Source organism: Ceratotherium simum, chromosome 13, assembly GCF_057802395.1.
Source record: "Ceratotherium simum simum isolate JZ-2026a chromosome 13, ASM5780239v1, whole genome shotgun sequence".
In the NCBI taxonomy this organism is placed as follows: Eukaryota; Metazoa; Chordata; class Mammalia; order Perissodactyla; family Rhinocerotidae; genus Ceratotherium; species Ceratotherium simum.
In genome coordinates, this window is record NC_141912.1 from 44,591,191 (window position 1) to 44,605,846 (window position 14,656).

Sequence of the window (14,656 nt, forward strand, 5' to 3'; positions counted from 1 at the left end):
CAGTGTTTTTGATGACAGCCATCCTAGTGGGTGTGAAGTGGTGTCTCATTGTGGCCTTGATTCGCATTCATCTGGTGACTAATGATGTTGAGCATTTTTCCATGTGATTACTGGTCATTCGTATATCTTCTTCAGAAAAGTATCTATTCAGATCCTCCGTCCATTTTTTAATTGGGTTATTTGTCCTTTTACTATTAAGCGGAGGACGTTTTCACCAACAAGGGAATGGCAGCTCGCATAAGCCAGAGCCGGCTCAAGGCCAAGGACGTGGGCCAGCACCACAAGGCCCGGAACTACAGTAACCAGAGCTTTGGGGAGCTGCGAGCAGTCTGTCTGAGGAAGGGAGAGCTGTTCGAGGACCCCTTGTTCCCCGCCGAACCCAGTTCGCTTGGCTTCAAGGAGCTGGGCCCCAACTCCAGAAATGTGCAGGACATCTGCTGGCAGCGGCCCAGTGTGGGCACTGGGAGGGGAGGCATGGACTCATGGGGGGGGCTGTGGTATCGCCCCAGTCACTTTGATAATCTCCAGTCCCCCACCACCATATCCTGGCCCTCGCACTAGGCTCCTCATCAGGGCCGGGGACGGTTCTAGACACACTTAATCAGAACCTCCCGATAACCCTTGGGAAAGTCACTCATCGGTCTTTGCTATCACAACCCACAACGATGCCAAGCCAGTCCTGTACCCTCCCTCCCCTCCATCCATGATTTCCCCTAGAACTTGGAGGTGGGCATCATTCCCCAGGAAAAGCGGGAGGAGGTTGGGAGGCGTGTCCTGGGCTCCCTGAAACCTTTGTTCCTTCACTGCAGCAAATCACGAGCAATCCTCAGTTCATCGTGGATGGGGTCAGTGCAACAGACATCTGCCAGGGGGTGCTCGGTGAGTGCGGAGCAGGAAAGCTGGTCTCGCCTAAGGGAGGGGTGAACTGGGGAAGAGGGCTGAGGGGGCGGGAGGGCCAGAGTGTCTTTAGAGGCTGGGGAACTGGGACCCCTGGGTTCAGACAGCCTCTCCTGCTGCCCTGCCCCACCCCTTCTGAGGCGATGGAGGGACTTGTCCCCTAATCCAGATTCCACCCCTCGCTGCTGCAATCTGGGTCTGGGGTAGGCTGGGGTGGTATATTAGTTGTCCATTGCTACACAATAAATTACCCCAAGACTTGGGGACTTAGAGCAACAACAAATATCCATCATCCCACAGTTTCGGTGGGGCAGCACTCCGGAAGCTGCATAGCGGGTGGGTCTGGCTCAGGGTCTCTCCTCAGGCTGCAGCCAACATGTCAGTCAGGGCTGCCGACACCTGAAGGTTTGACGGGAGCTGGAGGATCCTCCGCCAGGATGGTACACTCACACGGCAGGAGGCCTCAGCTCCTTGCCACTTAGGCTTCTCCGTAGGACCGCTCAAGTGTCCACATAGCACGGTAGCTGGCTTCCCCCAGAGAGGGTGACCCAAGATCGAGAGCAAAGAGGGAGCCACAATGCCTTTTCCCACCTCGTCTCAGGAGAACACACACACACACACACACACACACACACACACACACACAGTAACCTTGACACATGCTATCTGTTAGAAGCAAGCATGGAATCTGGCCCACACTCAAGGGGAGGAGAATTAGGCTCCCCGTCTTGGGAGGAGGATTGTCAAAGAACTTGTGGACCTATTGTAAAGCCACTGCAGGTGCCAGAACTTCCTCAGTCTGGGGCACCAAGTAAAGGAGCCTTGGGCCCCCTCAGCCCGCTTTCCCACAGGCTCCCATGGAAGCCCCGAGAGATATCTTCCTCCCTAAGCCTGGTCCTCTTCCATGTTTCCTCCAAACCCCTCACTGCATCTTTAGGGATAAGGACAGGGTGAGCTTCCTCTGGGGCTGAGTTCTGTCCTAGAGAAAAGGGCAGGGTGTGGGCAGGGCAGAGGCCAAGGAGACCTCAGGCCCCACGTCTGCCGCTGAGGCTCGCTGGGCTGCAAGAGGAGAAAAGTGGCTTCTCCCTAGGCACCCTTTTGGCGACGGAGGATTGGAGTGTCCTTAACCTTGCTTTCCCACCCTCTGCCTTGCCCCAAGGGTACCTCAGGCAGCCAGGAGGCCGTTGGTTATCACAGAAGCTTTCCCAGTGCCCTCAGCCTCAGCCTGGCTGGGGCACTCACACAGCACACCACCCTGCCCCACGGCCCCACCCAGTGAGGTCTGAGATCCCCAGGAGAGATGGGAACAGATGACCTCAGGCCAGGGATACTGCCCCTGTGCCCTATCAACGCCTAGCCTCAAGGACCCAGTTGGGGTATAGACTGAGCCCCTTGGGTCTCCGATATTGTGTGGATGACATCAGGGAGAAACGTCTTGATGTCTACACAGTGTAATCACAGAGGTGGGGGCCGTGAGGGAAGGTGACTGGGTTTGTTCAAGGGGATGGGAGACGACTGGCTCTCTCCCAAGGAAAGCAGGTCCCAGAGTGAGGAGCAAGGCCAAGGCCAAAAATACCTCCCCGTCAAATCCCGAAACAAAAGCATCTGGTTCAATTTGTGAATCCCTCACCTGAAAGAAAAGGTAGAGAGCTCACTCCCCAGGGCCTGTCCCTTCTGCGCTGTCTCTCTCTACTTGCTTCCTTCCTGAACACTGCTTAGTGGGAGGGCCGGCAAGGGAGGGCTTCTCCGTCGGGGAGGGGGCCACAGAGCCGGTTCCTGCTCCTCTAGGGCTTGGATTCTGGGACCCACACACACATGGGTGTGCTCAAGGGGGTAGCCCCTGCCTGTCTTTCCAGGGGACTGCTGGCTGCTGGCTGCCATAGGCTCCCTGACCACGTACCCCAAACTGCTGGACCGCGTGGTACCCAAGGGGCAGAGCTTCAAGAAAAACTATGCTGGCATCTTCCATTTTCAGGTGAAGGGCAATTTGAAAGCCAGAGTTGCTCTGTGTGGTGTACGTGTGTGTGCGTGTGTGCGCGTGTGCACACGCGTGTGTGTATATACGACATTGGGAATCTCTGTCACATAATTTTTGTAAGCTGCTCTTTAAATTTAGCAACATGTGGACAAATTCCCCATGCCATAAAATATTTCTGAGAATCACAGGAGTTTTTAAGACCTCAGACATCCTAAAATCCAGTCAGGGTCAAAAGGTGGGTGGGGTCCCCCTGGAGGCCACGGCAGAACCTGGAGAGGAGGCTGGGACGAGGTCCAGGCTTTTCAACGTCTTTCACTCCCTATTCAGCCATTCTGGGGAGTGGCCTCTCTGACACTGGTGGGTCACTGAACCTGGCCACGAGGAGGCGCTTTTGTAACAGAGTTCTCGTGGAAGGAGTGTGTGTGCGTGCGTGTGCGTGTGTGTGTGTGTGTGTGTGTGTGTGTCTGAGAATGCCTGCATGTGATGTGCTTGGAGGGGGCGCCTGGGGCAGACAGATGCCCCACGCTCCGCTGAGGTCCACCTTGCTGCCCACAGATCTGGCAGTTTGGGCAATGGGTGGATGTGGTGGTGGATGACCGGCTGCCCACAAAGAACGGCAAGCTGGTGTTCGTGCACTCAGCAGAGCACACTGAGTTCTGGAGTGCCCTGCTGGAGAAGGCGTATGCCAAGTGAGTGCCCTGAGCCAAGGAGTTGGGCTTGCCTCCAAGCCTGCCCTGACAGTTGGCAGCTGTAAGGGCAGCTGGAATCAAGGGAAGAGGCAGGGGGACGGCGGGGCATCCCTCCCTTCCTTCACCGCACCCTCTGATGTCCAAAGCCACATCTCCATCCCAGAGCCCAAACAGTGCCCTTTCTGTGCCCACAGGCTGAACGGGTCCTATGAAGCACTGACAGGGGGCAACACAGTGGAAGGCTTTGAAGACTTCACGGGGGGCGTGACCCAGAGCCTCCAACTCCAGAGGCCCCCTCAGAACCTGCTGAGGACACTTAGGAAGGCCATAGAGCGATCCTCCCTCATGGGCTGCTCCATCGAAGTAAGCCATGCTTGGTCCTGCCTCAGGGCCTTTGCACCTGCTGTTGCTTTCACCTAGAAGGTTCTTTCCCCAGATACCTGCATGGCGAGCTCCTTTTCATTCACTTTTCAGTTCATATACCCCTTCCTCAGGCTAGTCTTCCCTGCCTCCCAATCTAAATTAGCTGCTCCCACCCCCATTTACTCTCTACTTTGTTTTGATTTTTCCCCAACATTTGTCACAATCTGAAATTTTCTTCCTTATTTATGTATTTATTCATAGCCTGTCTCCTCCAGACTGTTTCCACATTCCATGAGGGCAGGAACCTTATTTGTCTCATTCACTGCTGTATCCTGGGACTTAGGACGGCGCTTGGCATGCAATAGACGCCCAACAAATATTTGTTCAAATAAGTGAATGAACCGAGGGTGCTACCGTATGACCCAGCAAGTGCACTCTCGGGCATTATTCCCAGAGAAATGAAGACTTATGTCCACACAAAAGCCTGTACACCAATGTCATAGCAGCTTTGTTCATAATAGCCAGAAACTGCAAACAATCTAGACGTCCTTCAACAGCTGCATAGTTAAACTCTGGTGCATGCGTACCGTGGGCTACTACTCAGCAATAAAAGGAAATGAGCTATTGAAACATGCACCAACTTGGATGAACCTCAAGCGAATTATGCTGAATGAAAAAAGCCAGTCCCAAAAGGTTCCATACTGTATGTTTCCGTTTATCTGACAGTCTTGAAAAGACAAAATTAAAAAAATGGAGAACAGATTCGTGGTTGTCAGAGGTTAGGGAAGTGGGTAGTAAGAAGAGGTAGTGTGGTTATAAAAGGGCAAGAAGAGGGATGATCGCGGTGATGGAATGTTCTGCATGGTGTCTGTGGTGGTGGATACACAAACACACATGATAAAATTGCGTAGAACATGGGTTGTAATTAGTATTTTGGTGGTGAACATGATGTAATCTATGCAGAAATAGAAGTATAATGATGTACACCTGAAATTTTTACAATGTTATAAACCAATGTTACTGCAATAAACAAAAAATTTAAAATAAATAAATAAAAATTGCGTAGAACACACACAAATGGGTATGAGTAAAAATGGGGAAAGCTGTTTAAGATTGACGAATTGCATCAACATCAACATCCTGGTTTTGATATTGTACCGGAGGAAATAGGATGTGGGGTGCATGGGCTCTCCCTGTATTACTTCTTACAACTGCGTGTGAATCTACAATTATTTGAAAATACGAAGTTTAATTTTAAAAAATGAACTCGGAGAGATCACGCCTCTCTTCAGGTTCCAGGTCCCTCTGACCAGATCCTGAATTCCTCTCCTTCCTCTCTGTGGTATAGATCACCAGCAATAGTGACTTGGAATCCTTGACCCAGAGGATGCTGGTGAGAGGACACGCTTACTCAGTGACTGGCCTTCAGGATGTGAGTCTGACAGCTCCACCCTACCCTGAGGGGCATGAGAAGGAAGAAGACTTATTCCTGCCCCTATGCCCCTGACCTTGACCCACTCCCCACCCAGGTCTTGTACAGAGGCAAGATGGAAACATTGATTCGGGTCCGGAATCCCTGGGGCCGGATTGAGTGGAATGGAGCCTGGAGTGACAAGTAGGTGCCCCTGACTAGCACCCTGGGGTGAGGGGCGGAGCACACAGCAGTCCCCAAGACCAAGGCCGTGCCACAGAGGGACCAACTTGTGTCCAGTGTGGAAGGACAGCCTGCGCCCCAGGGCCAGTCCCTCCCCTCTGGATTCTCCATCTAACTCAGGACCCCCAGTAGGCAGGCATTCAGGGGTGAGGCAGGTCCTCTGGGAGGAATGAGGTGCCCTCCCGTCCCGCTCCACTGCCTGTCTCTGCTCCAGCGCCAGGGAGTGGGAAGAGGTGGCCCCAGACATCCAGACACAGCTGCTACACAGGAAGGAGGACGGGGAGTTCTGGTCAGTGCAGCTTGGGGCGGACTTCCTTCTCCTGCCCCCATGCCCCGTCCCCTCATCTCCTCCGCCACTGGCCCACCTGTGCCTTGGGTGGGGAGGCTCCAGGGCTGGGGAGGGGGGCACTATCGGTGTGGGTGTGCCTCTGATGGGCTCTAGCACCGCCCTCCACCACAGGATGTCCTACCAAGATTTCCTGGACAACTTCACGCTCCTGGAGATCTGCAACTTGATGCCTGACGTGCTCTCTGGGGACCACGATAGCAGTTGGCACACCACCTTCTACGAGGGCAGCTGGCGGAGGGGCAGCACCGCGGGGGGCTGCAGGAACCACCTGGGTGGGTGAGGGGATTCAGGGGGCAGGGAACGAGTGATGGGCCACTGACTCACCACACAACGGGGCTTAGGGGCCCAGGGTCACAGGAGTCAGGGGCCCATCAGATCCCACCGGGCCCTGCTGAGGAGCCAGGCATGTGGCTGGGAGGCCGGTCCACCTCGGGAAGGGCAGAACCATCCTGAACTGCTTCCTCCACAGACACATTCTGGACCAACCCCCAGTTTAAGATCTCTCTCCCCGAGGGGGATGACGACACGGAGGATAATGAAGTCGTCTGCACCTGCCTGGTGGCCCTGATGCAGAAGAACTGGAGGCAGGCGCGGCCCCTGGGAGCCCAGCTGCAGACCATCGGCTTTGTCATCTACACGGTGGGCACCCCAGCTGGTCCCCCAGCCACTCCCGCTCCCTCCCCTGGCCTCACCCCTTCAAGCCCTTCCTTCCGCGGGGCCCCTGCCCATCCGGAGAAGGACACACCAACAGGCGCCACAGCCCTGGCTCTCCTGAGCGGTGTCTTGTGCTCTTGAGGCAGGGCCGGCAGTTTCCTTTTCACAGATTTTACATCTAAAACATTTAAGTAGCACTTCCTTTGTGATAGGCATTGTTCCAAAGGCCTTAGAAACAGTAACGCCTTTTATGAAAAGGAAGGAAATTGAGAGCCAGAGAGGCGAGGTCACTTGCCCAAGGTCACACATCCAAGGGTCAGCCGCAGAGCCTGTGTCCTGATTCCCAGACGCCCCCAGACTTCTCCACAAGCCCCTTGAGCCTCCCCCCAGGTGCCCCACCAAGAGCATGGACTCTGGCAGCCAAGTGTTTCCCAAACCACGCGTTGCAAAATCCTGGAAACGGCCACTTGTTCCTTCACTTATATATTCAACAAGCACTTATGGAGCACCTACTGTATGCCAGGCCCCAGTCCAGTCTCCGTGGTTCAAGAGTGAACAAAAACAGACACTTGCGCTCCCCCAGGCTGGGAGTCCACCAGGTTAACAGACACCAGACATGCCTCGAGACATTTCCAAGGATAGATGCAGGTCCTTTCCTTCCGGGAAAGGCTACATTCTCTACCCCCACCCTGCAAGAGAGCAACCCATCTATCTTGGGTTAATTCACCTTTTTATAAACTTATTTATGCTCAACCCTCAATCTCAGTAATCGCCTACTAGCTTCCTGCATGATATGAGTGTTTCATGGAAAATGCTCATGTCCAGGAAACCGCTCTTTGAGATTTTCAGCCCAGCACTTTCACTTTTCAGCAGTGTGAAGTCGGGCATGTTAGCTCACCTCTTGGCGATTCTGTTTCCTGTCCTGCAGTGGGAAAAATCTCTCCCTGGCAAAACTTTATGTAAACTGTACTTTGCTATCCAAAGCTGAGAGATTATTAACGCTAGGACTTTTAGCTGTCAGAGGCCATGTCCCACTCCACCACCAGTGTCCCAATGCCCTTAACACCCCCCTAACTCACACAGACGTACATATCCCACCTGACTTCTGCAGGCCTCAGCCTGTTCACCATCCTGGGGATCTGACCCTCCTCTCTCTTCCCTTCCCAGGTCCCAAAGGAGGTATAGAAGATGACATGGGGCTTGATCCTGGGCAGGCACCCACCCCACCTCTGCCTGCATGTGGATGGGCAAGGGTAGAATTCGGTGGAGGGCTCTGGGGCCAGCTGGGTTAGGATTCCAGCCCTTGGGGACCTGGGTGGGAGTCAGGGGAGAAAGAAACCACACTGGGGTTACCTGCCAGTCGGGCGGAGTCCAGGCCCGGTCACTTGGTGGTGGTGCCTCCCCCGAACCCTGCCCAGCCAGGCTTCACCTTGGGGGTCCCTGTCTCTCTGCCCTGCCCTGCCATGCCAGCCCTGTACCCACCTGTAGGGCACATACAGTTTCAGAACATCCAGGATATCCACTTGAAGAAGGACTTCTTCATGAAGTATCAGGAGCTTGGCTTCTCAGAGATCTTCACCAACTCACGGGAGGTGAGCAGCCATCTCCAGCTGCCGCCGGGGCAGTACATCATCATTCCCTCCACCTTTGAGCCGCACAGGGACGCCGACTTCCTGCTTCGGGTCTTCACAGAGAAGCACAGCGAGTCCTGGTGAGGGCTCTAACCTCGCTGCTCCAGGGCCGCCTGCCCAAGAGCTGCAGGATGTCAAGCTCAGGGAGCAGTCCTCTGGTCCTCCCCCACTCTGATCCTATTTTACAGTCAAGTAAACTGAGGCACGAGGAGGGGAAGTCCCAGTTAGTAGCAGAGAGAACTAGAACCCAGATCCCATGGAGCCTGTTCCACATTGCTTCAGATGACATGACCTCCCCCCGACCACCCCACTGAAATCCCTGACCCCTGGTAACCCCCCAGCCTTCATTCTCTTTTGCCCAGGGAGCTGGATGAAGCCAACTATGCTGAGCTGCTCCAAGAGGTGAGGAGAGGCTATGGGGTCGGGGAACTGGAGGAAGAATCTGGAGGTATAAAGGAACTTTCTGGACTGGGTCCCTTTCCTACTCCTTTCTTTCCAGGAGAACGTCTCTGAGAACGATGTAAACCAGGACTTTGTGCATTTGTTTGAGATAGTGGCAGGAGGAGAGGTGAGAGGCTGAGGGCTGGGGGCTGAAGGGGCCGGAGTAGGGGTTTACAGTCCCTCTTCCTAGGGCAAGGAGATAGGTGTGTACCAGCTACAAAAGCTGCTCAACAAAGTGGCCTCCAAACGTGAGTCTTCTATCCCCACCACTCACAACCCCTCCCCCAGAGCTCATGCCTCACCTTGCCACTCCCTGCGTCCTCCACACCACCCCGCTCACCCCGTCTCTTCTTCCTGCCCCTCCCTCCCTCACAGTCACAAACCTCAAGACCAAGGGCTTCGGCCTGGACGTGTGCCGCTGTATGGTCAACCTCATGGATGTATCTTCCTGTCCAGCACGGGGTCCTGACCAGTGCTCTCCCGCCCCTGCCCCCTCCTTTGCCCCGAGCCTGGCCCTGAGGTGGGCACCTCTCTGGCCAGCCATGCCCTCTGTCCTGATGGGGATCAGGCTCTGGGTTAGCAAAAGATGCCAGTTCTTCTGGCTCTTACCATAGTTACCATAGTTACCATACAGGAACCCCTGGTCTTGGCACCCCCCTTGGTGAGCTTTCCTGCCCACAAAATGCCCTCTTCATTCCCTTCTCTGATATCCTTGACCACTCCCCAGAAAGATGGCTCTGGCAAGCTGGGGCTCCTGGAGTTCCAGATCCTGTGGAAAAAAATCAAGAAATGGACGGTAAAGGGCACTGAAGGGGGCAGTTTATGGGGGTGAGAAATGGACGTCCTCAAGAGGGATGGAATATATACAGATATCAAATCGTTGTGTTGTACACCTGAAACTAATATATGCTGTATGCCAATTCTACCTCAATGTAATTAATTAATTAAAATTTAAAAATTAATATAAGAGGGACGTGGACTAGTAAGGAGGAAGCTAGAACTGGAGCCCCTGACTAGACACACACACACACACAACCGGACAGGACCTGTTGAATTGTCAAGGTATCAGCTAGTCAAAACACATAATAATCAGTATAGTCCAGGTTTCAGCCAGCATAAAGGATGCATTCGGAGAGCCCTGGGCAGGGTGCTGGAGGCCCCTCGCTAGGCCTGGAATTAACCCTACAGTCCCTAGACGATAGGAATATCGGGAGCTCAGGGGGTGGCCCAGGGGAGAGAGCCCCTGGGGTCTTGGGCAAGTACTTGTACTGAAGTATTTCATTTTTTCCACCACCATGCGCTGCTCACGGCCCTATACATCTGTCTGTCCCTTCAGGACATCTTCCGAGAGTGTGATGAGGACCACTCAGGCACCCTGAACTCCTATGAGATGCGCTTGGCCATTGAGAAAGCAGGTGGCCAGGGGTCAGGAGAGGCTTTGGGGGCAGAGAGGGAGCAGGCACTGGCCAGAGGGATGGACCCTTGCCCCCCCACGCTCCTCTCTCTCCCAGGCATCAAGCTGAGTAACAAGGTGACACAGGTGCTGGTGGCCAGGTATGCAAATGAGGACATGATCGTGGATTTTGACAGTTTCATCAGCTGTTTCCTGAAGCTGAAGGCCATGTTCAGTGAGTCAGGCACCTGCCCACTCCTTATCCTGGGCCCGGGGACCACTGGCCTTCCCCCACACACCCACCTGAGGGGCGCTGCTGCAGAACCCCTCCTTCTTATAGGCCGCAGATGATCTGGGTTCAAATTCCAGCTCCACCACGGGCTGGCTCTGTGCCTTGAGCAAGTCACTTGGTCTCTCTGTGCCTCTGTTCCCTCATCTATAAAATGTGGATAATAATGTACCACCCTCATAGGATCGGGCACAGATGAAACGAGCTAGTATATGGAGAGCACGCAGGACTGGGCCTGGCTCGCAGCAAGGCTGTAGGATTTGTTATCATTAATTCCCTGCTGGGCTGGGGGTTCGCTGGGGAGCAGCAGGAACACGTTCTTAGACCCTTTCTGACATCCGCCCAAGTTGGGAGTGGGTCTTTCAGACCACCGACTCAGCCCTCAATCACTCTCCCCTTGTCTACCCCACAAACAGCATACTTTCTAACCATGGACCCCAAGAATACTGGCCATATTCGCTTGAACCTGAACGAGGTACGTGGAAGGCATCTTCTGGCAGCACCCCAACCCGTGGCTCGCCCTCTGGTCTCCCCAGGCATCCTGCCCACCACCACCTCTCCCATCCTCGGACCTGCTGCTTCTCTCCCCACAGTGGCTGCAGATAACCATGTGGGGATAGAGCTGCAGGAGCCTGGTTCCCCACCACCACTGCCACCAGCTCGCGGGGGTGTCTAGCCAGGGGGCGGGGTACTCCTCGCTGCTCTCAGCCCTGCAATCTCTGCAAATGGACTGGGCCCCAGGCGCCATGCTTACTCCAGCAGCGGGACCTCCATGCCCACCCCCCTAGCTCAAAGTATGTCTTTCCCCAGCCAGGCTTCTGGTGGCTGGACTTACCCTACAGCCTCTCTCCCTCCCTGAGTATATTTCAGTAAAGATTAAGTGACACTTTCCCAGTGTTTCCTGGCTGGGGAGGTTCTCCACGCTTTCTGTCCTGCTCCCACCTGCCTGCTGACCATCTCTCCTGGCATGGCCTCTCTCTTCCCTCCCTCACTCGGGGGCATTATTATAATAAACAGCAGATGCCATTGGCTTCTGTGTCTCTGTGTTTCTATGCCAGGAAAAGACTGGTGGGGGTGGAAGTCACTTCCCCAGCACCAAAGAGGGGCCCCAGTAGCTCTCAGGGCGATACCACCTCCAGGGAGCATTTCGAAATGTGGGATCATCACAAAAACTAGAGGGTGCTGTTGGCACTTACGGGCAGGGCCAGGGATGCTAAATGCACAACGGTCCCTCTCTGAAGGGCCCGTACTGAAGCACAGTACCCGGGGAGCAGCATCCAGGGGAGGGCTGAGCCAGGGCCAGCCAAGGTCCCGTGGGACCCTGAGCCTCCTCTCTCGTCTCCTCCCTCAAACTGGGGTCCCCAAAAGTGGCATTGCAGGCGTCTCAAAGGTCGAAAATCCAAGACCTGCAGGAGCCAGCAGATCATAGACATGAACTGATCCTCCTGGGAGTGAGGCTGGGAGGGGGAGGACTGTGGCAACAGGTGAGTTCATTCCTGCCCTTAAGGCAATCAGATTCAAGTTATTACTATTGTTAGAAAATGCTGCCTTCCTAACGACTGCCCTCACAGGAAGGACCGCGGGACCCATGGTCCACCAGTTCTCGACCTTGGAGTCTCTGCACTAGCCGCCACCTCCCCACAGCCCCCAGCCTCCTGTTGCCCTGAGAAGACCGAGACCACCGGCATCAGCCCCTCAACTGCACTTCTGTCCTTCCAGATCTCTCTGTGGCTTCCCGTTCCGGTCTCTCTGGCCCGGACACTGGGGCCCGTGCATGTGAACTTTCAGCCTCTTGGTTAGAGACAGCCTCCAAATTCCCTTAGATTAAGGATTGTCAGCCCCAAATGACCCTAAATCCTTCCTGTGTCTGTGTACACTTCAGCTTCCCGGGCCGCTATCTTCACGTTTCCTCCCACAGTAGTGCTCACAGGCTTCCTTCTCTTTGCACTAAACCCACCCATCCGCTTTATGCTTAGTGTGGGGCTGGGATTCCAGTCTTCCTTGATCTGGTGACTGATCCTCTGCACCAGCCCTTCCCTCTGCTGCCTTTGTGACTTCAAAGACTAACCCAAGGCAGCTGCCCCCCATCGCCACCCTCACAGCCTCCTGAGGAATCATTTCCGGCCCTGCCACCCCCTTCTGCCTTCCTCTCCCCTCTGCAGTCTCATCTGAGAGAGAAGGTCACGCTCTCTTAGGGAGCCTCTTAAAGACAGATTCCTCCACCGCCATCTCCCGCCACCTTTCCTCCACAGAGCTGCTCTCTGTGGAGCAAAGGTCCGTGGGAGCGGGACAGGGGTCCTTCGGGGAAGCCCAAAAACTGGCAGGTCCTTGGAGCTTTTGAGAGGTCCCGAGCAGTCCCCCTTGGTCCTGGGGAGCCCAGCAAGATGCCGACACCACTCCTTGTTCTTTGCCCTAGTGCGGGATGCTGCCAACTTCTGGCTGGGTGACCTTGGGCAAGTTGTTTCACTTCTCCAACAGAGTCTCCTTTTTCTCACCTGTCAGTTAGGGGTGACAGTGCCTCTCTCAGAGGGGTGTTGTACGGACAACTGAACTAACGAAGGTGAAGCCGCGTGCTCGGGGCTGGGCGCACAGTAAGCATTCCGTGGACAGTAAAGTCATCATCATCACACTCAGATTCCAGCAGATCCCCGTGCACAGTTTGTGTGCTGAACAACTACAGGGGGCGTCGTTCACCTAGATCATGATGTGTGGGGCCCCCCAGAGTTTTAGCACATGGCTGTCCTATATTCGAGAAGTGAAATGAATTAGCATACATTTAATAAATATATCTAATTAACACATGTATCCAAAACTTGTGCAAACAGGCATATATCACATTCCTCCACATCCAAATTTAAACAGAAGTGCCCCCAGCCACAGCCGGGCCTGGCTGCTCCCTGCTCCTGCCCACCAAGTCCTGCCTCTGCACACTCCACCCCTCACTGTTTCACCAGCCCCTTCTGACTCAATCCCAATTCGGCTTCACCTGCCTCCTTCCCCAGCCTAGTGCCCTGGGAGGCGATCCCCACTGTGTCCTTGCGATCTCCCGAGGGTCTGTAACCCCGCTTTCTGCTCTGCTCTTCTGGTCCTCAGCGCGGGGAGCTTCCTCTGTCCACAGCGCTGGGCTGCGAAGGGCACTACGCCACGCCGCCAGCGTCCTGCACTCATGCTGGGTGACCTCAATTGAAGCCACGTGGCGATCTAGATTTCATCTCTCCATGACTAACTGCCATTCTCACAGCTGCGGCCCAGTTTCCTCCAGAACCCGCTCCACCACCACGAGGCCACATCAGAGGAACAGTCTCAACCCGACTTCTCCCATCCCTCAGAATACCTCCATTGCTTCCTCTTCCGGTCTCTGAGAAAGCGGGGTCTGAAATGTGCTAGAAGTCTTGCCATTGGCAACAACAGTGATGGACTTGGAGGGCATTATGCTAAGTGAAATAAGTCAGACAGAGAAAGACAAATACTATATGATCTCACTTACGCGTGGGATATCAAAAAAAATACCGAACTCATAGATACAGAGAACAGATTGGTGGTTGCCAGAGGGCATGGGGGGTGGGCAAAATGGGAGGAGGGGGTCAAAAGTTACAAACTTCCAGTTATAAGATAAGCAAGTCCTGGGAATGTAATGCACAGCATGGTGACTATAGTTAATAATACTGTATTGTATATTTGAAAATTGCTAGGAGTATAGATGTTAAACGTTCATATCACAAGAAAAAAATTTTTGTAATTATGTATAGTGATGGATGTTAACTAGACTTACTGTGGTGACCATTTCACAATATACACAAATATCGAATCATTATGTTGTACACCTAAAGCTAATACAATGTTATATGTCAATTACATCTCAATAAAAAAATAAATAAAATATGCTAGAAAAACCATGGAATATCATGCAGCAGTTATAAGCAACAGTCTGTAAGAGCCTGAAAACATGCTGTCTGGAAAATAGTAAAGCAGAATGAACACAATAGCTTTTTTTTATGTATTTTAAAAAATGGTGTTTTTTCATTTATGTTCATCAGCGATACTGGCCTGTAATTTTCCTTCTTTGTGTTGTCCTTCTCTGATTTGGGGATCAGGGTGATGTTGGCCTCGTAAAATGTGTTAGGAAATGTTCCGTCTTCTTCAACTTTTTGGAATAGTTTGAGAAGGATAGGTAATAAATCTTTGAATGTTTGGTAGAATTCTCCAGAGAAGCCATCTGGTCCTGGACTTTTATTTTTTGGGAAGTTTTTGATTACTGTTTTAATCTCTTTACTTGTGATTAGTCTATTTCAGATTCTTTATCTCTTCTTAATTCAGT

At 53.5% G+C, this 14,656-nt stretch overlaps 1 protein-coding gene across 1 annotated transcript; it reads left to right on the forward strand.

The window, feature by feature from the left end:
* The first annotated feature begins 216 nt into the window (after positions 1 to 216).
* On the forward strand, positions 217 to 11,015 carry CAPN11 (calpain 11). Its single transcript, XM_004424075.3, has 21 exons — positions 217 to 453; positions 810 to 879; positions 2,754 to 2,872; positions 3,431 to 3,564; positions 3,759 to 3,927; positions 5,276 to 5,359; positions 5,457 to 5,542; positions 5,796 to 5,870; positions 6,042 to 6,202; positions 6,400 to 6,569; positions 7,752 to 7,763; positions 8,084 to 8,295; positions 8,578 to 8,617; positions 8,715 to 8,783; positions 8,847 to 8,904; positions 9,032 to 9,096; positions 9,384 to 9,452; positions 9,993 to 10,071; positions 10,168 to 10,284; positions 10,755 to 10,813; positions 10,932 to 11,015. Exons 1-21 carry the CDS (start codon positions 226 to 228, stop codon positions 10,956 to 10,958), a joined length of 2,103 nt encoding a protein of 700 aa, XP_004424132.1. The 5' UTR covers positions 217 to 225; the 3' UTR covers positions 10,959 to 11,015.
* The last annotated feature ends 3,641 nt before the right edge of the window (positions 11,016 to 14,656 follow it).

Excerpts from the sequence above, each read along its gene's own strand:
- CAPN11 (XM_004424075.3), top strand. The coding sequence starts at position 226 with ATGGCAGCTCGCATAAGCCAGAGCCGGCTCAAGGCCAAGGACGTGGGC. Across the intron at positions 5,871-6,041 it reads AAGGAGGACGGGGAGTTCTG|GATGTCCTACCAAGATTTCC; the intron begins GTCAGTGCAGCT and ends CCTCCACCACAG. Across the intron at positions 10,072-10,167 it reads CTTGGCCATTGAGAAAGCAG|GCATCAAGCTGAGTAACAAG; the intron begins GTGGCCAGGGGT and ends TCTCTCTCCCAG.